The sequence below is a fragment of the Culex pipiens genome, chromosome 2 (assembly GCF_016801865.2).
Source record: "Culex pipiens pallens isolate TS chromosome 2, TS_CPP_V2, whole genome shotgun sequence".
Taxonomy (NCBI): Eukaryota; Metazoa; Arthropoda; class Insecta; order Diptera; family Culicidae; genus Culex; species Culex pipiens.
The window spans coordinates 94,212,983-94,240,794 of NC_068938.1; the positions used below are offsets into that span (position 1 = coordinate 94,212,983).

The 27,812-nt window shown below is 35.6% G+C and overlaps 1 protein-coding gene and 1 non-coding gene across 2 annotated transcripts in view; both read right to left on the bottom strand.

The window, feature by feature from the left end:
• Positions 1–27,812, bottom strand: part of LOC120415489 (mitogen-activated protein kinase 1) — a 147,678-nt gene that overhangs the window by 26,261 nt on the left and 93,605 nt on the right. The window contains exon 3 of the mRNA XM_039577056.2: positions 9,601–9,727. Coding sequence (XP_039432990.1) covers positions 9,601–9,727 — 127 coding nt within the window. The remainder of the gene's footprint in view (positions 1–9,600; positions 9,728–27,812) is intronic.
• Positions 5,029–5,101, bottom strand: Trnav-cac (transfer RNA valine (anticodon CAC)). Its single transcript has one exon. It is a non-coding gene; the product is annotated as a tRNA-Val (tRNA).

Here is a 27,812-nt window from a genome sequence, read left to right on the forward strand (position 1 = left end):
TTCCAGCACAGCAATTTTTCAGTTCCTTTTGGGGTCCTAAAAAACGGGGAACGATTGATTTAGTCCTCACTTTGCGCAAAGCGATTTGGGTTTTGATATTTATAAAATCCACGTTTCACGCTTTACTAAAACCGGATTCATATTCGGATGCTCTAAAATATGCTCTACAACTTTCCCAAAGAGAGTATGGTGCTAGCTTGCCCCTGAAAGAAGATATAGGTCGAGCAAAAAACACGTTTTAGACGAGTTTTGAACACGCTGTATCATTTTATAGGAGCAAGTTAGCACCATACTCTCTTCGGGAAAGTTGTAGAGCACTTTCCAGAGCATCCGAATATGAATCCGGTTTTAGTACAGCGTGAAACGTGGATATTATAAATATCAAAATCCAAAAAAAAATTCCCATACTAATTTATATGGAAAATTGGATCGTTTTGCGCAAAGTGAGGACTAAACCAATCGTTCCCAAACTTTAGGGAGTTGTTTAGGACCCTAAAAGGAACTGAAAAATGTTTGTGCTCACTAAATTTGGACAACTTTATTTTTTTCCATAAAACCATATTACACCCTATTGGGCCACGCCCATTTTTCTATTTTCAGCTAAGTTCTTTTTTTCTTCCAGCGCTCTTTTGGGTCTACTTAGTGCTGCCAAAATTGATGAAATTTTAAGCGAAAACTCACGAAAAGTAGCATTTATAGAGAAAATTTCCTGGCATCACTGGCTCACTCCAACAGGCGCCGCTGGTGGTGTTTCAGCCTTCGATTGGAATGGGTCGTCAAAAGTCAAACGACAAAAGACTTGGCGCGTTTGTTTTTTTAATGGGGCTTGCTAATTATTTACATGTTTCGGGATTATTTTTCAAGTCAGTGACTAGCTAATGTTCAAAAGAACATGTTGCCGGTAGTTGGAAGCAATTTCATATCTTAAGCGCTTTGAAAAAAATAGCGCAAGTGAAAACATATTGATGGCAATTTTCGTTAAGCAGTTAAGCTCTCATCTAGCGTATTTTTAGTTTTTAGGATGTGTGTGCCACCAGAATTATGAGAAATGGTCTCGCAAAATAGAAATTATGATCAAAAGTGCATTAAATTTGAAGTTTTTGGCCAGTAAATGGCATAAATTTGCGTGTTTACTTGAGGCGGTGCTGTTGCTGGTAAGTTTATAGCTTAAAAGTATTTTTGGAGCTTTAATCGAGCATCAAACTCTTCATATGACGAAGATAGGTGTTTGATTAGAAAGGGTATATTTCCCCTAGTTTTTTTTAGTTTTTAGTTTTTATCCCTCGAAGATTTATCCCAATGAAAAATGAAATTCATTTCCTGTTTCCCTAAAGAATTCCCCACTTGCGAAAATTTAGGCTCCATTTCTAAATGAGAATTTCCTAAAGCAAACATTCCTCCCCTTGACAAACGAAAATTCAACTTCCGTCTAATGAATTCGCCCTTCCGCGCTGCTATTTTTGGGGCCACCTTTCTGGTGTCTGTAACAATAATGTGGTGTGAATTTTAAAATGTCCTCCGGCAATCCAAATTACGTTGAGAGTCTCCCCACTCCAACACTCAGTATTATATCCTGACGAGACTGAACGAAACGAAATGAGCAAAGTTAATCATCGTGCCTGCTGAATTTGAAGTAAGGAGGCATTTCAAGCCGACGCAGACACGCCCATTTTGACAAACAATACAGCAAGTGATACCGGGCTTGAGATTGGAATTGAAATTATCATCAAAATCGTTAATGAATGTTAGAATAATGGTCGGGTTTAGTTGTTCCTTGTTGTAACTTGAAAACATTGTATCATTCAAAACGCAACAAAATGAAATATTTCTAAAAATACAACTCATTAATCAACTTTATTCCCTCAATTAGAACGAGGGCGTGCCATGGCAAATACAACCCACAATTCGCAATAAATTTGTGATTGCTCTCGGGGATTCCCGTGTGGCCGCAATCACGGCGACGACGGCCTGGACTGCTCCCCGGAGGAAATTCAATCCACCATCAGCAACTTCGCTTCAGCCAGCACAGTGCGCGCGTGGTGGTAAAGTATACCTCCATATCGCAACCACAAAAAGTGTAAGTGTACGTGTCAGGGCTCGCACCTGTCACTCAGCCTACACACACACCTACACAGATTTGTCTTGACAGTTCAGCAGATTCGTTTTAGTTCGTTGGCGCGGATTTTGTTAAACAAAGATGTATTTCGGTTGCACTCTGAATTATAAACGCTCCCGTTTTATCAAGGTATGATAGATTTGGGCTTCCTGGGCACGCTCCAATCAACAGAATTGAATTTTATTGAAAAAAATTCTGATTACTGAATTCAGTTAAATTTACTGAAATCTGCACTACTGAAATTTTCAGTAAATTTAAACTTGCTGAAATTTCAGCAAACTTTGACGGATCCATACAAATTCTGACTGATGTTCAGCGAAAAACTAACTGAAAATTTAAGTAGTACAGTTTTCAGTAAACATTAACTGAAAACGAACATCAGAATTTGCTGTGTTCGGACAAATTTAGAACAAATTTCTGTCAAAAGGGGGGCATGGGAATAACATTTTAATGAAAAACTAACTTAATCCACCTATGTGGTTGGTGCCTTTCTCATTTTTTACCAACTATTGGTGATTCGATGGGTTTGGACACAAATTTCATGTAGTTTTTCTTAAAATCCGCAATAAAAAGTACACAACATCAATTAAGTGGTCATAACTCGAGACAGGGTTGCCAGATCTTCGATGTTTTGGACTCGTTGGAAAGGGTCTTGCGATTACCTAAACAACGATGTATAACATGACGATATTTGAATCGATTTCCGGTCACTTATCCAACATCTGGATATTTACAAAAACAAATTTTTATACATAACATTTGAACTACATATCAAAACTTTATAAAAATCAATAGGTAGGTATGGGACCTTAAACCAAATTGAATGCAACTGGTTTGACCAAAATAGGTTCTACCAGTGCTGAGAAAACTCAGTGAGTATTTTGGTCACATACACACAGACATTTGTTCAGTTTTCGATTTTGAGTCGATAGGTATATAAAGGTGGGCCTACGAGCTTTCTGTGAAAAGATCATTTTAGAGCAAGATTATAGCCTTACCTTAATGAGGAAGGCAAAAAGAGTTTTAAAATGCACAATAAGCGAAAAATATTTTTTTGCAATTCCGTCGTGAAACTACTTACTTTTCCTGACATTCTTGAACGACGAAATAGCCTACTTTTCTGTACCAAAAATAACAGAATCGAATAGCAACAATTTTCAAAATAAAAGCTGAAAAGTTCTACTTTTCAGCACTCAAATGGGTGCTGAAAAGTTGAACTTTTCAGCACTTGTTTTGAAAAGTAACACTTTTCAACATTTTTTGATTTAAACGATTTATAGACAAAATACATGAAAATTTGACTTAAAATTTCACTCAGTGTGTGTTTTTTGGAATTGCAAAAAATGTTGTATGGAACTCGTTGCAAAACTTGATTTTTTCAGCACTCTTCGTATTTATCCAACTCGGTGAACCTCGTTGGATAAATGTACGACTCGTGCTGAAAAAATCCTCTTTTTGCAACTTGTTGCATAAACTACTATTTTGCTGTGTTGTTCATTGGAATATCATAAAAATTCAAAACATTTTCAAACAAGCCCAAAAATGCTAAATATAGTTGTTTCAGAATTGATTATCAATGCGGCATAAACTTTGAGAAACGGCCTAAGTGAATAAAAAAATAAAATCGACAAAATTATAGAACTTTTTATGATTTTTTTTTCTGAAATTGCAATAATATCAAAAAATTATAACTTTGTAAAGGTTTTTATTTCTTTACTGAATTTAAAAAAATGCATTTTATATGTTTTAAATATAAAATGTTATGTTTAAAAAAAAAGTTTTCTTTCCTATATCAATTCTTAGTGACAAAATTCAGCAAATAAATCTTGTTTCATTTTTGTTGTGTGGTCTTTAATATTTTCTATTTTTTTCCATTTTTATATTTTCAACCATTAATGTATTTTTAGAAATTGTGTAGTATTTTATCGACAAAAATGACAAGAATGTTAACTGAACTCACGAAAATTTTGCCTTCATTTGACGCTCATTGTTTTAAGAAACTTTCATCAAGCTTCATCATTCGCACACAGTACAGCTCCAAGAAATGGCACGTGCCATTTCATTTCGCCGGAGAAGTAATTTTCCATCGCAGATGAATCTGATCTGCGCTATTCCGGGAATCTGGGCGGCATGTCCTGGGCACGTCCAATGGCGCGACCAATATTCTTCCGTTCAGAGCGGGTTGAACCGTGCTCAGTTGCCGGCATTTCGGAGGATTGCTGAATTCGCATTGATTGGGCTGTTTTTATCCCCGCGGGCCGTGTGACGGATATTCCTTTGCTACATTTCGATCGATTTTCTAATAGGATTCCTCCTAGCAAGGATTATTTCGATGTGAATTTTTATAAAAAAGATTTTTTTGTATTAAAATCTAACTTCTGAGCTGAGCTTTGAACCGGCAAATTCCCTACAAAAATTCCCTACTAAGAAATCCAACCTCCAAAACAAGACACTACAAAATTGTTGTGAAGTGTGGAAATAAATTGGAATCTCAACATGTCGAGTAATTGAAACCGACGAGAGTATAGTGACTTCAGCCCCGAAAACCAGTCATCTCTCTGGTGGGGATTCCACGCGCTCTTGAGCATCCAGCATCCACTCGAGTAATGGCAAATAAATAGCTTCTTTACCAACTCCAGGGGCAAGGACTCCATCAGCGTTCTTGGGATGGTGTGTGGTTTTGCTGCTCTAGTGGGTAAGTGTTTGAGGATATTATTTATTGCCAATTTGGAGACGAATCGCTCCCATGGGGACTCGTGCTTCGGGCATTTGGCACAGTGGCACATGGGTAAAGCTGTAGAAATATTCCAATTGAGAATAGCTGTTGGGAGAAATATTAGTTATTATTGCTCATCATATATTGGAAATTAGAACTCTGTTAAAAAAAATCTTACAAAATTCATACAAAAACGTGTTTCCGCCCGGGCTCGAACCGGGGACCTTCCGCGTGTGAAGCGGACGTGATAACCACTACACTACGGAAACAATTGATTGCTAGACATTAATGAGATGAGAGTTGCGTCGATAATAGCGGACTTATCATGTAAGAAACAATAATAAAGTCATCACCCTAATGGAATATTCCAAATTATAAATGATGACAGCCCACTTCTTTCAAAAGTTCCTGCAGACCTTCAACAGCCAACTTCGCGCATCAAAATGACATTTTGAACAGTTTGATTTATGAGATCGGTAGCGTCTTTTCGAAAGTCTCTTTCTCTCACGATAGCTAGATATCTCTTGGTACGGTTTTATCTCCAGAAGACACGATAACGTTGAAAAATTCAATTTGTTCTAATGATGTATCGGTGGTGTTGCCACCATTGACACGTGTCGACACGTTCTGCGGTGTTGTTATCCGGCCGAACCATAACCATTTTCTTGATTAAAATTTGAAACTGATGATCAAACGCCGCCGGGCTAAACCCAGCGAGATACTTGTTTTGCACAGAAAGTCAAGTGTAGATGTCGCTGGAGGCTGCCTCGTCTCGTAACCTGACACGTGGAATACAATCTGCGGCGGCAGTTACATAGCGAATGGCACACGCACACAGATGTACACCCTGAGTCGAGCAAAGTGAGAATCACTTTATCAAACACAGAGAACGGATCTCGGGACGACGTCGACAGAGGGATGCTGTCAAACGGGTCAGACTCCTGGAAATGACAGGTTAGAATGAAAGTAACTCGAGAAGAAATCCTTGAAAATCTCCAACACAACCTCCAGTTCCTGTTCGAAGAACTTGTTAGCATTGCCCTGACTTCGGTTGGAGCTTCTTTTCACAAGAACACAAAATGGTGCCAACCTTCCGTTTCAAGATCTTGGCGCTGGGTGTCAGCTTTCTTTTGCTTAGTCACCCAGATTGTCAGAGAGAGCGATGGGTGCATTACACCATGGAGTGTGCCGGTATCTCCTTTGCCAGCAAAAAGGGTGTCGTCGAGCAGCCAACTGCATTGCGTCAGGGTTTGATTGAAATTTGGTGAGTTTTTTTTCGTACTGGATTCCAAGAGATTTCCATGGCAAAAAAGTGTGGTTGAAGATTCGGAAGTTGCATGAGCTGTGCTGTAGGTTGTGATAACTCAGCATGATCAAAAGCAGCAGGAGTTCAATATATTAGGAAAATCTCATTTGGTGGCCGGAATTTGCTTCATTTGTACCTCATGCTGTAGGCTTTTATATTATTGGATTATGTTCAACGATGGAGTTATCTCAAAAATTTTCTTGGCGAAAAAAAATTCTTCTTATCAGCGAACCAACGGACATCAATATGTTTTTCAAATATTATTCCAGTGGTTAATTCTCCACCAACTTACACAGCAGTTGCCCCGACTCTTCTTTTTCCTAAGGGATAGTTTTGGTCCATTTTTTGATATTTGACGGAAACTTTGATTTTATAAAATTTTAAAATAGACGATTTTTTCAATAGTTTGCAGCCAGCTTGTACTGGTGAAGATTTGGAAATTTGATGTCAAAGGGACCTTTATGCAAAAATTGTGTAATTGGTGTACTTAAAATGACAAAGTGGTGACAAAAAAAATATTTCTCATGAAAGAATAATACAAATTGAGTTTTAAACCCATGAAACTTTTCGTTACTCAACTGTACAATTGTGGGACATGTCTTTTTTATACTGTAAACAGACACGGACTACTGCGGCACTTGCGTATCTATTGTATCTTTTGGTTTGGTTGAAAATTAGGGCGGTTCACTATTAGGGTGATTTTGAAGATCTGACTGAAAAGGAATATTTTTGGGAATTTTTCTGTCTTCTAAAAAAATGTTGGGCTTGCCAATCCAAGCAACTTTGTCGAAAACACCAAAATTTTATCTCGTAATCTACGCCTTCTACGACCAAATTTATAGGAAGCAACTGAGAAAAACTTCAAAAATCTGTTTTTTGAACATGGCAATTCAGGGTTAAGTTTTCGAGAAAAGTGATATTTAGGGCACTTTTAGATCTCTAAAAACAAACAATTTTATTTTTTGACAGGTCAATTTGGACTTAAATCCATATTTAAAACATAAATATCTCGAAAAGGCGCAAGCCAAGTTTTAAGCACCACATTGCATTTTAAAGAGGAGATTTTGGTCGATACTTCTGAATGGCTTAAAGATGCGTGGTTTTTTCCACTAAAAAATGAGAAAATACGAATTTTGGGAAATGGATTTTTAGTGAAAAAAAGGTTTAATAAACACCATTTTTTTCCCGTGTACCAATTTTTTTTATAGGTGAACCAATGACACAAAATGGCTTCTTTGGTCAAAGGGAAGGCCCCCACAAAGTTGAGCCAAATAAAAAAAATATAAATAATAAAAATGGTCGAAATCGGACGATTTTGTAGAGAATTGCTCATGGGAGTTGCTGCTGGAGTCGGAATCGATTGAGCGAGGTTTTACAAAGCGAAGTTGGAGTAGAAGTTGGTAAATCCATTGATGTTTACAAACCTATGTGGAAAAAATGTAACTTAATGTCAAAAATCGTATCAAAACTAGATTCTTTCTAAATGGTGAATTTCCAATGGACCGATTCTTAGTCCACATATCATGCGGGGAAAAAAATCAACAGGTCGAAATATCGCTCGCTGGAAAACAAACGAGCAAATACAAACAGAGAAAAAGGGAGTGGAAAATGGAAAAATGGGTTGCCTGCTGGTCGAAATGGCGTTCGTTCTGATATGCTTGATGGACACATTCAATTTGGAAGAACAGAACCCAACTGTTGACTCCACAGTGACACTTGGACGGTGATCGAACGCGTGCGGAATGTGTGCGAGTTCACCGAAGCTGGCATCACTGGAGCGATTGATGCTGTGGAAGTGGGTTTTGATTTCTTCTGTAATTGAATTATCGTTCGCATTGATTGGCCGCTGCGGTTTGCACAGATTGATATATTCAATTAACATTCAGCCCAAGCTTTTTGCCTTAATCCTAACGATTCATAAAACTCGATTGACTTTAAAGATTACGTTATGCGATTTCAACTTTCCAAAAGAGTCTCAAAAAGGAATGTTTTACGCGTGGCTTTTAACGACTGTTTGATGAAACTTTGGTCTCGTTGGGATTTGGTCCTAGCGCCGTAGCTGAGCTTTCTAGTTTTTTAATATGCCATTCAGGGATTAAAGTTATCCTCCTTCGACGAAAAGTCTCTCCTGATGAGAGATGTTCGTTTTACCGCACTTTAATAGAGTAAGCGGATCATTTTTTTTAGTTTGACTTTAGGAATTGACTCAAAATGACTAAATTATGAGAGGTTGGGAGACAAAGTTTGGAGACGCCTAATTCGATTTTAATAAATCTGTGAAATTTTTGTAATTAGATCATTTTGAAGCCACAAAGTGCTGCTGAACATGAAAAGGCAACTTTTGTGGCTTTTTAAAAACATTTTTGTAAAGCTCTTTTACAGTTTTTACCTAAACTTTTTTTTGCTTTTAACTTCACAATTTACCTACCTCACGGTCAACGAACAATTTGTAAATTTGCATATTACATTACACTGCAGTCAGTTGTTTTTTCTGCACCACACAGTAAACAAAAATAGTAAATTTGGAAAGTTGAATATTACCTCTTTTATGATGTAATACACATTTTCAGAGCTCAAATTCCCTTCCCAGATGTAATATTACCATCTTTTTTACTGTGCACCCTGCAGGATCATCCTTTTCGCTGCCATCATTTAAGGAATCGTTTTCGTCAAACGTCGGATTGAAGGATTCCATGTCGGTGCTTTTCCATCGCTTTTCTTCCGTTTTCCACGTTTTCTTTTGAATACATTTTGACTTGGCTGTGTGAAGAAGTGAAAAGCAAACTTGGATTCGTCGCCAGGCGGGGATTTTTCCTCTCGGGGGACGACGACTAAGGAGATGTTTGCGAAAGATTAACTTTTCACTGATTGAATTATTCTAGTGCAGGAAGTGGAAGAAGAGGAAGAAGTGACTGTTGCTGCTATCAGTTCGAAAAAGTGACAGCCAAAAGAAAAGAAAGTTTCGCAAGCGGAAAATCAAGACAATTGAACAAATATTTGAAGGCTTCCTTGCGGGAGGGACAGATTTTCCACCGAAAAAGTGTGCCTGCAAATGTGGGCTTAAAATGTTTGAATTGGACCAAGTTTTGCCAAGAGGAGTAAGTCAAATACCGCATCGCCTGCGAGTAACGAAGACTTCCCCATTAAGCACGAATGTTGAGCATTTATTTTCGTAAAATTTCCTGGGAAAAACAATTCAACTCACGCTAGCCGGTAAGTAATTTTGCCCTAAAGTTTCAGCCAAACTCGTTAAGCACTGCCAAAACCGTTTGCAGGGAAATCATATTGGAAAAGTTCGCTCCGGGCGACTTTTATTTAATCTAAAACTTTGCAAATTCATCATTCTGTATCATTTTGCTCTTGTTTCTCTTCAATCGTGCCTTTGTATTAAAGAACTTTTCGCTCAAGTATGTCAAATGCAATGATATCCACGTGAAAATCCACGTTTCAAGCTATACTCACGTTTTCGTGTTTGAATCTGGTCAGTATTTTGATTTCCCGCAGCGTTCTCTGACAGTAGGTCTGGTGCTCGAAGGGGGAGATTTTCTTGATGGCCACTTTGATATTTGACACGGTGTCCACTGCGGAGCTGTAATTGAGGGGAAAAAAGAGAGAAAGGAATAAGTTTGAGGTGAGAAAATTTAGCAAACTTGGTGTTAATTATGGGTAAACAAGGTGGCAGATGTCGATGGACGTTGCTACCACAGACAAATGGCCATGAAATTCGTAATTTTTTGATAACGAAACATGATCTCGTATATCAAAATTACATTTCTGAACCAAGCAAAAATATTAGAGTGTGACGTCTGTTTTCCTGTTATTCTGCTGTAGGAGGGAAACTTTTAATTGCCACCCATATCTAGGGGGAGGCTGTTGGTCAGGAAGCTTGATTGACATTCAAACTTTTGCTGCCCGTTTAAAGTAAGGTGAAATTTAAATATTAGGGAAAATAATCACTTCTGCTAGTGTTCACATGTAACTTCCAACTCGATTGCAAACACTGCCAAATGAATTATGACTAACATGTGCCATATCTCAAAATATTTGGCTTATCCAAAAATGAAATTTAGCAAACATGATTATTTTTCGCTATCTATTTTTTTTCTGCAAAAAGACGACTTAAAAAATGCTGTGTAGAGAATCCGAGTTCTGATTCAAATCGAATATGCACTTTGAAGATTTCGAACCTGAATGAATCGACACCTTGCATAGCTTCACCGAAAAGAGCTGCAAGCAACCGTATAGCGTCCGTGAAGTGGGTCAACAACAAGCCCCTCCCTCCCGAAGTGGGTGTCGAATTCTCAGGTAAGGAAGAATGAAGCAGAATTGGTCCAGAAGTTACCGGCTTGTGGAAAGCAAAACCACGCGCGCACACACACACACCGACCACCACTAAGAATTTATGTTTGTCTTGGTGGGGAAAAGTTGTTCTTGCACCTGTGCCTTTTGCACCGGAAGAACTCCCCGCCGACCGGTTCTTCAGCCGAGCTTCAAGAGATAAGCGGAGTGAAATATCTGCCCTGTTTCTTGTGGACCTTAAGGCGACACGTGCCCCACCTTTCCGTGTGTTTGTCTGTGTGTATGCGCGCAGGAGGGTTAATTTGGTGTGGTTTGGTTGGGGTTCACCCTTGTGTAGGGGTGTTTTAGGGCTAACGGGAACCGTTGGACACAATCAAGTTAAGGTGGAAAAATGATGTTGTAACTTTCCGCTTGTAACAGAGTAAATAGAAACCTCTCAAAAAGTGCTGCCGATGGAAACTCCGAAATAATTCTCTGAAAACGCCATTCACCCTATGTAAAGATGCCAAAGAGATCCTAGTTCCTGGAAAGGATTCTACACTCGAAGCTATATAGCCGTGTTTGTGTATCCGTTATAGCGAGCACTGAAATAAACTTGTGACACGACGACGACGACTAGGGCGTCCAATTTTCCCGGGTTTTGAATTTCCCGGGAAACAGGAAAAATTTATTTGGAATCCCGGGAATTCCCGGGATCCCGGGAAATTTTTGAATCAGTAATAAAATCTATGTTTCATTATATTTGTTATGATTTCAAGCCTAAAATCATTGAATTAGCTTAATAATATCAAATGGTTATAATCCTCACTTCAATCTAAACAAAGACGACAGTTTTAAAGTAGCCTAAAAGATTTTTTTTGACATAGGACTATGTCTTTACTTACTATATTGGGGGGCCAGTTCAGAAATTCGATCCAAAGCGTCACATTTAAGCGTTAAAAAAGGGGACATTTTGAACGCTTATATCTTTTTTCCCTGTGAATCAATCCAGACGGTTGGACCACCAATCGAAAGAGGAAGACTTCAGCTATTGTTTAACTACATAGATAGTTTGACTAAACATAGTTAAAGCACTTAAAACATGCAATCAAAATGAGTAATTTTTCAGTACAAATCGGACAGATGACCAATCAGAGTGCGCGTCGGGCAGGCGCGGAGCAGCAGCAGCAGCAGCGGCCAATAGAAGAAGAGGACCAGCAACCAGAAGGAAGAACCACCGGCAGCAGAAGGAAGAAATTCGAGCGAAGCGGACCGCGTTGAAGCCGCTATGATGCGGCGGTTCTCATGAAAAATTTCGAATTGGTGGTGGAAAAAACCTGGAGTGGCCGGTACCCTCGAAGTAGGTTCCCCCGGGGCCTGGGGGAACTTTTACTGAACCATACGAGTTGTGGCAATATGGGTATCAAAACTCATGCTTTTTGATACTGAACATAATAATGGCCATTTCGACAGTAGTGGCCACAACCTGGAGTGGCCGGTGCCCTCAAAGAAGGTTCCCTCGGGGCCCGGGGGGACATTTACAGAACCATACGAGTTGTGGCAATATGGGTATCAAAATTCATGGTTTTTGATACAGAACATAATAATGGCCATTTCGACAGTAGTGGCCACAACCTGGAGTGGCCGGTGCCCTCAAAGAAGGTTCCCTCGGGGCCCGGGGGGACATTTACAGAACCATACGAGTTGTGACAATATGGGTATCAAAATTCATGGTTTTTGATACAGAACATAATAATGGCCATTTCGACAGTAGTGGCCACAACCTGGAGTGGCCGGTGCCCTCAAAGAAGGTTCCCCCGGGGCTTGGGGGGACATTTACAGAAACATACGAGTTGTGGCAATATGGGTATCAAAATTCATGCTTTTTGATACTGAACATAATAATGGCCATTTCGACAGTAGTGGCCACAACCTGGAGTGGCCGGTACCCTCAAAGAAGGTTCCCCCGGGGCCTGGGGGGACATTTACAGAACCATACGAGTTGTGGCAATATGGGTATCAAAATTCATGGTTTTTGATTCTGAACATAATAATGGCCATTTTGACAGTAGTGGCCACAACCTGGAGTGGCCGGTGCCCTCAAAGAAGGTTCCCCCGGGGCCTGGGGGGACATTTACAGAACCATACGAGTTGTGGCATAATGGGTATCAAAATTCATGCTTTTTGATACTGAACATAATACATGGTGTCGATCCAAATCCCAAAATAAAATTCCCTGACTTTTCCCTGACCTCTCCAGACCACCAATTTTTTTTTATTTTCTATTTTTTACTAACATATTGTTTAGAGCGTTTTTATGGTTTCATGCATTTTTCTTTTTGAATATTGGAAATTTAAGATATTGAAAAACTTCAATGACTTTTTTAATTTATTTTTTTTAACGATGGATTTTGCAAAAACTAAAAAACTTTTTTTTTAATTTTGTCAACCATTTTTTTCCATTTTGTTGCCTTTGGCAGAATTAAAATTTTTGATTGTATTTTTATAAAAAAAACTAAAGGTTTTGGAGACGAAAACTTGAAAAAACATGTAATTTTGTAGAACCTTAAGAAAGATTTAGAAAAATGAAAAAATAATGAAAATATACAATTAATTGTTAATGTTTACGGTTTTAAAAAAGATCTATGTTTTTTTCAACAATGTTTGTATTTAAAGTAAACAGTTTGCTGGATATTTGAAGAAAACATCTCCTTAAATAATTTTACAAAAAATATATTTTTGCTATAAAATTAAAAAAAAAAGTTTTCTACCTTGACCAGAGCCTACAGACGATCAATCACACGATCAATATATTTTATAAAAATAAAAACAAAATACAACCTGCTCGAGCTTTTCGAAAAGTCATTATTTATCAAACTTAGATATTTGGGTGTTTTGGAATAGATTCCAAATCTATGATCAATCTGACCACGGGAACTCCACCTTGTAAGCCCTTGAATGTTGTTTGGGAAAAATATGTAAAATGTAGTTGTACAATCCCTTAAATCTCGGATGCTGGATCTTAATTAAAGTTGAAACAACTTTTCCGAAGAGACCATATTTTATAAATTCTTGAACTCTCAAATTCCTTTATTCAGGGTTGTTACGGAGAAATCGAAAAAAAATATCCGCGCCATCCCAAAACCCAATCCGCGCAAAATCCGCGTCATTTTAAGAAAATTATTTTTGCGACAAACATATAAAAAAGTTTCATAATAAATTCAATTTTGTAACCTGAGAACGCAGAATTTTGAAACGCTGAAAATGTATTATTGCTAGGATTAGGTAAACTAGAGGAAAAATCCAAAACAAACATCTTGGCACAAAAAAAAATAAAAAAAAAATCAACATTTAGAAATTTAAATCTAAAAACTGAATCAAAACTAAATAAAGAAAAATAATAAAATTTTAAAATTGTCATAAATCCTCGATCTTGAGATTTTAAATTTAAGATACAGTTCATACTCGATGATCTTACCAAAGCGTCACTTAGAAAAATCGAAGCAAATTTTCCTACATCTTCTTCTCAAAATTTCTCTAACCGAAAAAAATAACTCCAAAAATACTTCAAATTTTATCAGGTTTTCTGTAATCTAAGATGGTAACAAAAATGGCAGCATTCAAGAACCTAGGAATTTAGGAATTTAATAATTTAAGAATTTAAGAATTTAAGAATTTAAGAATTTAAGAATTTAAGAATTTAAGAATTTAAGAATTTAAGAATTTAAGAATTTAAGAATATAAGAATTTAAGAATTTAAGAATTTAAGAATTTAAGAATTTAAGAATTTAAGAATTTAAGAATTTAAGAATTTAAGAATTTAAGAATTTAAGAATTTAAGAATTTAAGAATTTAAGAATTTAAGAATTTAAGAATTTAAGAATTTAAGAATTTAAGAATTTAAGAATTTAAGAATTTAAGAATTTAAGAATTTAAGAATTTAAGAATTTAAGAATTTAAGAATTTAAGAATTTAAGAATTTAAGAATTTAAGAATTTAAGAATTTAAGAATTTAAGAATTTAAGAATTTAAGAATTTAAGAATTTAAGAATTTAAGAATTTAAGAATTTAAGAATTTAAGAATTTAAGAATTTAAGAATTTAAGAATTTAAGAATTTAAGAATTTAAGAATTTAAGAATTTAAGAATTTAAGAATTTAAGAATTTAAGAATTTAAGAATTTAAGAATTTAAGAATTTAAGAATTTAAGAATTTAAGAATTTAAGAATTTAAGAATTTAAGAATTTAAGAATTTAAGAATTTAAGAATTTAAGAATTTAAGAATTTAAGAATTTAAGAATTTAAGAATTTAAGAATTTAAGAATTTAAGAATTTAAGAATTTAAGAAATTAAGAATTTAAGAATTTAAGAATTTAAGAATTTAAGAATTTAAGAATTTAAGAATTTAAGAATTTAAGAATTTAAGAATTTAAGAATTTAAGAATTTAAGAATTTAAGAATTTAAGAATTTAAGAATTTAAGAATTTAAGAATTTAAGAATTTAAGAATTTAAGAATTTAAGAATTTAAGAATTTAAGAATTTAAGAATTTAAGAATTTAAGAATTTAAGAATTTAAGAATTTAAGAATTTAAGAATTTAAGAATTTAAGAATTTAAGAATTTAAGAATTTAAGAATTTAAGAATTTAAGAATTTAAGAATTTAGGGACCATCCATAAACCACGTGGACAGTTTAGGGGGGGAGGGGGGGGGGGGTATGGCGATTGTCCACGCTCCATACAAAAAATATTTTTTTTGTATGGACAATTGTCCACGAAGCGGGGGGGGGGGTTCGAGATTCTCAAAAAAGTGTCCACGTGGTTTATGGATGGTCCCTTAAGAAAATACATTTTTTTGTTTTCTTGAATTATTTTGAAATATTGATATTTTTGAATTTTTTTTTCAGATTTTTAAATTTTCAATTTGAAAATTTCGAATCTATTATATTTTTTAAATATGTTTTTTTTGGTTTTTAATACTATTTTTGCCATTTTTTTTCCTTAAATCTGAATAATTTAATTTTGAATATAAGAAATACCTCCTTTCCTCTAACTATCCCCTATCTATTAGCAATTTCGAAGGTTATTTTGTAACTTTTTTCCTTCCCCTGCTCAATTTTTCTCCCGTGTACCAGTAAACTCTAACACCGTTTGAATTAGTCAGCTGTTGAAAGGTACCCCATATCTCAGCTTAGTATAATTACTGCACTGATGTTTTTGCCAAAACAATCCAATAAATGGAATGAAATGAAATGAAATAATTTTAAATGTGGGAGCTGTATTTTTTAATGTTTTGTTTTTTTTTGTTTAATTTAAAAAAAAATATTTCTACTGGTTGAATCCCATCTAAAATGCAAAGGCGGAGGCCAGCTTCTGTTACGTCCAATGAAGCTCATATTTGGGATAAAACACAGTACACCCACTGGAACATGCCCCAATAATAATTTTTGTTACATCCTAATATCTATATTTTCAGGAAAAGTTTAAATTATAATTAAGATTCACAAGATTAAAATTGAATGTATCCAGTATAAAAGAATACTAAATAAGAGTAAAAAACATTACTCAAAACTTAAAAGAAATTAAATATTCAGAGTCAGTATGTTTAAAAATGAGTTGAGTGTAAAAAATTTGAAATTAAATATGTCTTTATTGAACATTCTTATAATAATTACATTTCTTTTACATGATAAGTGGTATGGCCTAATGCTCTTCATCTTTGTTGTATTATTCGTTTTATTATTAACTGATCACATTTATTTATTTGCTTCAAATTGTTTTACATTATTGCATTGAATTGAATACATTTGGGTAAAAAAGAAAAAAAATCACTTTAACAGCTAATCCTAACCTAAAACTAAAAAAAAATAAATCCATTGAAATATTCAAAATCACTAGAACGAGTAAACTACGAACTGTATTTTAAGATGAATGCTCCAAGAGTTCTTACTTGTTCCTGACGAGTTTTGCAACCACGCAGAGTTGTTGTCATCTCGATGAAAATGTTTAGAAGTTCTTGTGGTGTAAACAGGTCACTACTGCCTTCACCCGTTGATGTTGGTTGGTTTTCCCTCGGTTGCTGACTGAAGCCTGGAGGTGTTGTATTCTCTGCAACTTTTTGCCGCTGATTCAACGGCAATGGCTGCAGATTTGGAACCACTCGAACAGATCCTGCTACTGGCGACGCCAAAGCAGGAAAATCCACGTCCGTGTATGCTGGTGGTGTTTTGCGACGATTTGGTTGGTGCCTCGTCGTCGCTTGCTGCCGAATTTTTACAAACTCAGCACGTTTTGGGCAGCTTCGATTCTTGGTAGAATGGTCGCCGCCGCAATTGAAGCATTTCGCTTCGATGTTCTCGTTGATTGTTTCGCAAGCTTGTGTTTTGTGCTCACCTCCGCAGGTTGCACAACGACTCTTGATGAAACAGTTCCTTCCACCATGTCCAAACTGCAAGCAGTTCGAACATTGCGTCACGTCACGGTGCACTGGACGATAACGTTCCCAAGTCACGATGATGTTGAAAATCGCCCGAACTGCCTTCAGCTCAGACGGCGTTGTCGATCCTTTCTCGAGATGAACCAGGTACAGTTGATCACGATACTTGATGTCCTTGTTGTGTCTCGTCATCTTGAAGACTTCGATCACGTTCAACTTAAGAGTTTTGAGCTCTTCTTTCAGCACACTCACATCCATGTCGTACAAGCCACGGAGGACCTGTTTCATGGGGCGTTTACCTGGATCGTCATGGCTGTAGTATTCAATCTTTGTGTTGTTCAGGAAATCCCGAACGTAGTTGTAATCCTTTCTGGTAGGTAGCAGAATTTTGAGTCCATCAGCACACAAGCGAATGGAAGCTCGTAAAGCACCAGATTTGATAAAGCCGGTCAGCCACTTTCGCACCGAATCCGATGACGATGTTTTCACAAAAATGGGTGGCAACTTTTCCCGTCGTTCAAATTCTTCCTTCTCGCTCACGTCCACAGGGAGGGTAGCGAACTGGTTTCCAGACAATTTTTGAGCGTCCTTGCTCAAACTGCCTGGCTTTGCAGGTAGCGCTTCGGCATTCTTTAGCTTCTTCAAATCTGCCGATCCTGCTGGTGAGGACCGCCTCTTTTTCTTGCCCTGAGGCATTTTTGCACTTTTTAAGCACTTTTCAGGAGCTAAAATCCAGGAGTACCTCACTGAATGATGGTCCACAAAGGAATGAGAGTTGAGTGTAGTAATACCTTTATTTAGGAAATCCTCAACAACACATTTAAAAAAAATATCTCTTCATAATCTTCATCTTTAGACGTTTCGAAAATACAAACCAAAATTTTCAGAAGAAAATTCAATTAATAAGAAATCGAAGTTTTTGCTCAACGAAAAAAAAATATTTGATAATATTTTTATTTATAAGTTGAAAGTAATTTTATCTCTCTATAATTTTTTTAATCAAAATTGCTACCGCGCGAAATCCGCGCCTAATTCGCGCCGTCCGTAGCAACCCTGTTTATTCCATATTTTTTTGTTTTATTTCTTTAATTCTTGAATTTAATTCTTTATTTTTTTTATTCCATTTCACCACCACTATTTTGCTTACATTTTAGATTACACAAAATTAGATAACTTTGGATCATTTTTAAGACATAGTTCAGTTTAATTTTGAGAAAAATAAGAATTTAGATAACTAAAAAATAATACTAAAGTGAAATTTTGGAAAATTTTCTAGCCTTACATTTTTTTTAGAAATTTAGAATAAAATTTAAAAATTTAAGAAATCAACAATTCAAAAAATATAAGAATTTCCAAATTTTGAAAATTTAGAATCTTTGAGCTTTAGAATTTAATTTTCAAATGTTTGCTTTTTTTACTTTTGATTTTTTTAATCATTCAATTTTTCTGAAAAAAATGTATGATTTTCTCTATGGTCTCTATATGCTGAGCAAACGACCAATTTTAGAACAAATCTCTGAGGATGGTGGGGCAACTGCCTCATATTGTCCCACCCTGTGTGCGCTAGTAATTTGTAATTTTCAGTTGAACGCAAATCCAAAGCAAATCCAAATTATTTGATTTTTAAACCTAAACATATTGCAAACAAGCAATGCGCAAAGAAATGCCAAATGCAACTTTTCGTTGCTGATCCTTTACTTCGTGACCCTTTTCTTAGCATTTTTTATATGGAGTTTTACGTTCCTTCCAGACTGACCAATATAAAAAAATAAATATTATCAATGTTGCAAAGTTTGGCCTGGAAGACATTCAAATACATCATCAAGGGCAAATTTACAAAACGAAATGAAATTTTGTAGTAATATTTTTAGGATCATCGAAATTCCCTGACCCAGCTTAAAATTCCCTGACTTTCCCTGACTTTTCCAGGTCAAATAAAATTCCCTGACAATTCCAGGTTTTCACTGACTTTTCCAGAAATCGACACCATGTAATAATGGCCATTTCGACAGTAGTGGCCACAACCTGGAGTGGCCGGTGCCCTCAAAGAAGGTTCCCTCGGGGCCCGGGGGGACATTTACAGAACCATACGAGTTGTGGCAATATGGGTATCAAAATTCATGGTTTTTGATACAGAACATAATAATGGCCATTTCGACAGTAGTGGCCACAACCTGGAGTGGCCGGTGCCCTCAAAGAAGGTTCCCTCGGGGCCCGGGGGGACATTTACAGAACGAGTTGTTGCAATATGGGTATCAAAATTCATGGCAATATGGGTATCAAAATTCATGGTTTTTGATACTGAACATGAAAATTGACATTTCGACAGTAGTGGCCACAACCTGGAGTTGCCGGTGCCCTCATGGAAGGTTCACCTTGGGAGAACATTTATGACAATTTTGCCGACAAATCTATGAAACAAAATAAAATAATCTTATTCCAGATTTCACTAGCAATCCAACAACAATTTCAAATTGTTTGGTCCTATGTCTTTCGGTTATGTCTCTGACATACCATCTTGAACTTTTTTGTCTTTGTGGTGTTTAGGATTTTATATCAACTACTATTTTTAATTCCAGTATGATTTATCATTTTTTTATTTGCGAATCAAATTACATAATTCTTGAGTTTTTTTTTTATAGATCCAATAAGCTTTTGTTTTCCATATGTTTATAGGACCTATTCAAAAAAACTTTGGAATTCTTTCATATTTTTTTCTTTTATATATATTTAATATGACATGACTAAAACAGCTAGAAAACAAACAACGACAATAAATAAAATGATACCAGTCAATGTAAAATTTTAGATAAGTTTTGAATTCATTGTTTTATATAAAACATATTTTACAAATTATCTTCAAGTTACTACCGCCAACCGAGGGAAAATCAGAATTACAGTCTAAATAGGTACAGGAGATTTTAGAGCAATACATTTGGAAGTACAAATTGTTTTGTTCTGTTACTGTTTCAACCGAAGTAATCCAAAACGTCATGCAAATATTTTTTGCTTTAATAGCTGTATTTATTCGTTACATTTGTACGTATTTGCCCTAGATGCCGGTGTTTGATTATAAATAATTTGATATGAGATTGTTTTTTTTTAATTTAAAATCGAAAATATACGTAAATATATCCAGTTTTTCAAAAAAAATAAAATAATAGAAAAAAAAATTAAAGCACTAGGCATTTTGCGGACCTGGTAATTCAAATTAAAATATTTTTTCCTTAAATGCCAATTTAATGCTGAGATTTGCTGAATACAAATTTTAATTCATTTTATTGTTCTACTATTTTCACAACCAAATCTGAATTTCCAGACCAAAATATGATTTTTTTTTCAATTTCAGGAATTCCCGGGACAAATTATAGAAAATCCCGGGATTCGGGAATTCCCGATTTAGGAAAAATCCCGGGATTATTGTCCCGGGAATTCCCGGGATGGACGCACTAACGACGACGATATCGTTGAACCGAACGACGACGGTATTGAGCGCTTGTTGAACCTTTTTAGGGGAAAGTTAATTTGATAAAGTTGGAACCTGATATTGCGCATAACTGTCTGCAGAGTATGTGAGCTTCTGCGACCCTTTAGCGGTAAACTAGTAAAAGCTTGAATGAGATTTTTTGCACTATTTTTCTTGTGTGTGGTTTTGCTTCGCTCACTGTGAAAAGGCTACAAAATAACTCGAAACATGACCTTCTCTTTGCATTCATATCGACACATCAACCCTCATTCTCTGTTTTATTAGATAAGGAGATAGAAGTTTGGAGTCTTCTGCAATGTAGTTCCGAATGGCTAGCACTACAATACTTCCGAAGATAGTATGCCTCTACCTGTTCAGGGTTTGGAGATATTTTTTGAAAAAAAAAAAAAATGTTTAGGACCACCATAGTACCAATTCCACTAAAATCCAAAGAATTTTATATCGAACAAAAGTACTTTTGACACCAATGCTCCAAAATGCTTCCCAGAAGCCGATTTTTTTTTTGCAAATTTTGCTTTTTAGACCACTGTGCGGAGAGTACGATGAAGAAAAAAAAAATCAAAACAACGTTTTCAAACATCAGGAAATAATATTGGAAAAATGGGGGTAAATATTTATTTTTTATCGAATTCCTTGGATAATTTCCTATACAATGCAACCAGAAGAAAGTCTTTGGGTCTGCACGTGCAAAGGTGCCAAAACAATGGTCTAGCCAGGGATTTTTGTTTTTTTTTTCTCTTCAAGTTGGGTCCAAATCGGTAAAGGTCGAGTCCAAAAGTGTACTTCGTTGACATGGAACTACCCAGTAAGATTTTCGCAAACTACTTTAAATTACCAAAAATAACAGATTTGAAAATCAATACCTTTTAATACCAGTGCCGAAAAGTCCCATTTTTCAGCACTGAAATGGGTGCTGAAAAGTTGAACTTTTCAACACTTGTATCGAAAAGTAATATTTTTCAATATTGTTTTGTTTTGAACGGTGAATTTACATAACACATGAATGTTTGACAGAAAATTCCACTCAAAAAGCGTTTTTCGGAATTGCAAAAAATGTTGCAAGCAACTCGTTGCAAAACTTGTTTTTTCAGCAAAAATTTTTTTGACGCTCATCAAGAGAAATAATCGGAAGAGAAAATACAAAAAGATCTAAATAAATCTAAAAAATCCTTATTTTGATTATTTGGCAGATGTAACGTCACAGGTCGAAAAATTATCTGGCGATGTGTGTAAAACAAAACGAAAAAACAATATTTTAAGTGGTTCACAAAAATTCACAAAAAATCAACTGATTGAATTTGTTCAAAAGTTCGGAAGCGATTTCCTTTTGCGTGTTTCGCCTCATTTCTCTTTCGCGGGTGGTGATTATTCCATTCCTGACTTCAAATCTGATTGAACCCTTCAACAAAAATGTAGCGGATTGAATTTTTTTACAAGAATCGCGTTGGTTTTTTGGGACTCGTGCCACCTGCCGGCAAAATCCTTGGACAACACAGTTTTATCTGAAAGTTTACCCTACCATGCATGGCTATGGACGGTGAATGATTATACAATGACTATGCAGCAATTCCCCACGAAAACAGCATGGAAAAAAACAAAAGTGCTCGGATCGGGCTCAAAATTTTTCTGGGGGTTCCCTGGCCGAAATAATTAGACCCGTATTTTTTTGTTTGGCCATTAGGGTGACCTACGGCGTATTAGGGTGGTCTGAAAAATGGCGATTTTCGTCGATTTTCGCAAAAACCACTTTTTTCGAAAAATCATAACTCCTCGCCATTTTAACCGATTTCAATTGTCTTATACGCAAATGAAAGGTGATAAGTTGGCCTTTCAAAGAAAAATAGTAAGAAGTTTCAAAAATGTAGCCTAACATATGAAAAGGTCGAATGAAACTTTAAAATGCCGTTTTGACGGTGTCTGGACCAAAGAGCCTATGTCTGGAAATATTTTTATCGGATTCCCCGGACATTTTTACATAACATACCAAAAAATGGGAGGAGTTCATTAACAGGATTCCGAGATATGAGTTTTTGAAAATAAAATCCGTGTTTTTTGACGCGCCGCGCGCAAAAACCGGAGAATGACGAAATTGGCAAAAAATCAACTTTTTTCACTAAAACGGCGATAACTTTAAAATTTCAGCGATGACCTATAGATGTTATGGTACCAAAATTTTTGTATTTAAAAGACGTACCCAGACATGTATAGGTCATCGCTGAAATTTTAAAGTTATCGCAGTTTTAGTGAAAAAAGTTGATTTTTTGCCGATTTCGTCATTTTCCGGTTTTTGCGCGCGGCGCGTCCAAAAACACGGATTTTATTTTCAAAAAATCATATCTCGGAATCCTGTTAATGAACTCCTCCCATTTTTTAGTATGTTATGTAAAAATGTCCGGGGAATCCGATAAAAATATTTCCAGACATAGGCTCTTTGGTCCAGACACCGTCAAAACGGCATTTTAATGTTTCATACGCCTTTTTCATATGTTAGGCAAGATTTTTGAAACTTCTTAATATTTTTCTTTGAAAGGCCAACTTATCACCTTTCATTTGCGTATAAGACAATTGAAATCGGTTGAAATGACGAGGAGTAATGATTTTTCGAAAAAAGTGGTTTTTGCGAAAATCGACGAAAATGGCCATTTTTCAGACCACCCTAACACGGCGTAGGTCACCCTAATGGCCAAACAAAAAAATACGGGTCTAATTATTTCGGCCAGGGAACCCTCAGAAAAATTTTGAGCCCGATCCGAGCACTTTTGTTTTTTTTCATGCTGTTTTCGTGGGGAATTGCTGTATGATTTTTGCCATTTCCAGGAAGAAATTTAAACTTAATATATTCGCACAATCTGCACAACCGGGTGACGACAGCGGCGAAACTAATGCAGCGTAGCGATGCATAAAATTATTTCATTTGCTAAAAAGCTAAAAGGCGGCCTCCTCTCCGAACTCGGAAGTCGGATTTGTGCAAAGTGGCTCCTCCCTGTTTGGTATGCATCTCTGTATTTATACCGCTGCAGTCGGTGGTTGCATTAATGCAGTGCTCAGTCGTACGTGAAAAAAATATGCAGCACCATCAACAGGATAAACAGGAGCTTTTAGCAGGGAGAGGATGGGATGAAAAACCACCATTAGTGGTTGAAAAATGCGAATTCATGAGCGTTTGTGTTAGACAAGGATTTTGTTCAAAAATATGTTATGTTTCAGCAAATATTTCAGCTAGTGTCAAGTTATTGCAATGAAAACATGAGTCTTGAAAGTTCATGAAATTGTGATCCATAGTTGAACATGAATGAATTTCTTCAAGACTTCTAACTTTACGAAAGTTTATTCACGATTGCGGGATATTACCTTTATTTCTAAGTACAAACTTTGGAGAATACTTGTCAAGTTTCAAACAGTTCAAAAGAATCCGACTGCTAGCATCTCCAGCCGTTATCAACTTGCCAACTAACGTTCAAAATCATGACATTATCCTGGGGCGAATTGCGCAAACAACTTTCATCGATAAACCGCACCGATGCCGCTATAAAACTGCGACGCTTTTCCGCCTTATCTTTCCCGAGGACCCGTTATTTAGTCTGGCATGTCACGAGACTTTCGGAACAAAAACAGGAAAATCCACCTACGGCGAAAATCATTTCGCCCCCAAACAAAACTACTCACATAGAAACACACCCACAAAAACCCACCGAGGTTCATTGAGAGGTTCACGGAGTCCGTTTTGTGAATGGCGAACAAATCTAGGGCAATCATTTCCCCTTTCCAGTCGCTGGCTCGCACCGCACTGCTCGGACCAAAAATGGAGGGAAGGGATGCCAACGTACGTAAAAAACAAATTGCGGAAGCGAGCGAGAAAAAAAACATACCGGAAAGCCATTTCACAGCATCCACCGTCCGACGACAACGGAAGCTTAGTGATATGTGCACGGTGCTTAAGGCATCCTAGTGACAGTTGAGAAAGTGGGAGAGACTGAGGTAAATTGGAGAATGGACGAAGATGCTTTGTCCAGAGAGGATCATAAAAATAGTTCCTTATTTTTCGGAGAACTGTTTTGACAGCGATGATTTTTCGTTGAACGGAAATCAATATTCAGAGGTAACTAAAATTAGAAATATGAGTTTTGATTGGATTTCCGAAAAATGTCTAGTTATTTCTTTGAATATGGAACGCAGAGACTATTTTAGGCAAATCCAACAATCGGTGGGTATAGTATTTCCTCCTGACCAGCGATGGAATAATCATCATCAAAAGAAAATCTTTGGACGTTCATCAAGAGAAAAAATCCGAAGGAAGGCATGGCTCTCCTCTCTAGCGCACGAAAGATCGGTAGAAGGAATCTAAAAAGAATCATCATCTTGATTATTCGGCGGAACATCTTTTTCACTACTACACTTGCATGTGAGCAGTTCTCTAGGATTTCGGTCATTCGATTTTTTTTGTATTTTTTAATCCGACTGAAACTTTTTTGGTGCCTTCGGTATGCCCAAAGAAGCCATTTTGCATCATTAGTTTGTCCATATAATTTTCCATACAAATTCGGCAGCTGTCCATACAAAAATGATGTATGAAAATTCAAAAATCTGTATCTTTTGAAGGAATTTTTTGATCGATTTGGTGTCTTCGGCAAAGTTGTAGGTATGGATACGGACTACACTGGAAAAAAATAATACACGGTAAAAAAATTTGATGATTTTTTTATTTAACTTTTTATCACTAAAACTTGATTTACAAAAAAACACTATTTTTAATTTTTTTTATTTTTTGATATGTTTTAGAAGGCATAAAATGCCAACTTTTCAGAAATTTCCAGGTTGTGCAAAAAATCACTGACCGAGTTATGAATTTTTTAATCAATACTGATTTTTTCAAAAATCGAAATTTTGGTCGTAAAAATTTTTCAACTTCATTTTTCGATGTAAAATCAAATTTGCAATCAAAAAGTACTTTACTGAAATTTTGATAAAGTGCACCGTTTTCAAGTTATAGCCATATTTAAGTGACTTTTTTGAAAATAGTCGCAGTTTTTCATTTTTTTAAATTAGTGCACATGTTTGCCCAGTTTTGAAAAAAATATTTTTGAAAAGCTGAGAAAATTCTCTATATTTTGCTTATTTGGACTTTGTTGATACGACCTTTAGTTGCTGAGATATTGCAATGCAAAGGTTTAAAAACAGGAAAATTGATGTTTTCTAAGTTTCACCCAAACAACCCACCATTTTCTATCGTCAATATCTCAGCAACTAATGGTCCGATTTTCAATGTTAATATATGAAACATTTGTGAAATTTTCCGATCTCTTCGAAAAAAATATTTTTGGAATTTTCAAATCAAGACTAACATTTCACAAAGGCCAAACATTCAATATTACGCCCTTTTAAAATGTTTGTCTTGATTTGAAAATTCCAAAAATATTTTTTTCGAAAAGATCGGAAAATTTCACAATTGTTTCATATATTAACATTGAAAATCGGACCATTAGTTGCTGAGATATTGACGATAGAAAATGGTGGGTTGTTTGGGTGAAACTTAGAAAACATCAATTTTCCTGTTTTTAAACCTTTGCATTGCAATATCTCAGCAACTAAAGGTCGTATCAACATAGTCCGAATAAGCAAAATATAGAGAATTTTCTCAGCTTTTCAAAAATATTTTTTTCAAAACTGGGCAAACATGTGCACTAATTTAAAAAAATGAAAAACTGCGACTATTTTCAAAAAAGTCACTTAAATATGGCTATAACTTGAAAACGGTGCACTTTATCAAAATTTTAGTAAAGTACTTTTTGATTGCAAATTTGATTTTACATCGAAAAATGAAGTTGAAAAATTTTTACGACCAAAATTTCGATTTTTTGAAAAAATCAGTATTGATTAAAAAATTCATAACTCGGTCAGTGATTTTTTGCACAACCTGGAAATTTCTGAAAAGTTGGCATTTTATGTCTTCTAAAACATATCAAAAAATAAAAAAAATTAAAAATAGTGTTTTTTTGTAAATCAAGTTTTAGTGATAAAAAGTTAAATAAAAAAATCACCAAATTTTTTTTTACCGTGTATTATTTTTTCCAGTGTAGTCCGTATCCATACCTACAACTTTGCCGAAGACACCAAATCGATCAAAAAATTCCTTCAAAAGATACAGATTTTTGAATTTTCATACATCATTTTTGTATGGACAGCTGCCGAATTTGTATGGAAAATTATATGGACAAACTAATGATGCAAAATGGCTTCTTTGGGCATACCGAAGGCACCAAAAAAGTTTCAGCCGGATTAAAAAATACAAAAATTAAAATTGAAGAAAAAAGACCGATTTCGTAGAGAATTGCTCATGTGTAACGTAACTTTTTGTAGATGGGCAATGAGTGTAAACAAAGCGAAATAAATAATTTTAAGTTGTGTTAACAAGGAAATTCACAAAAAAAAATCATCAACAGATTACTTTTTTGGAGAAGTTCAGGAGCGATTTTCTTTGGCGTGATTTGCCTCCTCTCTCTTTCGCGGGTGAAGAAAGTTCGCAAGCGAAAATGATTTTTTTGCGATTATTCCATCCCTGCTCCTGACTTAAGTATTAGGTAGGTTTACCAAGTCGATGATATTATTTGAATTATTTTGGCGGAGTTGATTAACTTTTTAGTTTAATTAGTCCTCAACTTGTTAGTTGACGGACGGAGGGCTTGAGCTACGATGTTAAAAAAACGAAATTCTGGTTTTATCAATGTAATTTTTTTGTGTTTCACAAAACTCGGCAAAAGCCAGAAATGGATTTTTTTTTATTTGACTAAAACTTTGTGTGTTGCTTCCCTATGATCAAATAAGCTATTTTGCATCTTTGATTGCCTTTATAAGTCTCCAAACAACTTTTACAGTAAGCCATAAGAATGATATGTAAATATTCGAAAATCTATATTTTGGAACGGAATTATGTGATCGATTTTGTGTAATATTACATCAGGAATTGGTGAATATTCATCAGTTTCTGCTAAATTTTCATCAGGTTCAAATTTTCACACATTTTTAAAATAAAATTAATCATATAAATAGCTAATAATCAACCAAATAATAAAAATTAGCCTTCCAAAATTACACTTTTTTCTGTGTATTGGTAAGGACTGTTAAAAAGTTAAACTGAAAATCTCCAAATTCGAATTTTTAGATTCTCTAAACTGCCCATGTTCGCATGAATATGCATTAGGGTGACTATAACAAAAATCGACAACAGGGATGCCCTCTGATTCGATTCTTTAGGCAAAAATAAGTAACTGTGCCAATTTGAGCAAATCGGTTAAGGTAAAGGGTCGCTTTTTATCGTTGAAGTTCGTAAAAAAATCTTTTCATACAAAAACGTCTTCTTTAAATCTTAAATAACTCGTCAAGATTAAATCGGATTGTTTTGCGGTCTTGGATAAAGTTTTTTGGCGGAATTTTGAATTTTCAGCTTTTTTTCATACATTTTTTTCGAACCCTTAACCG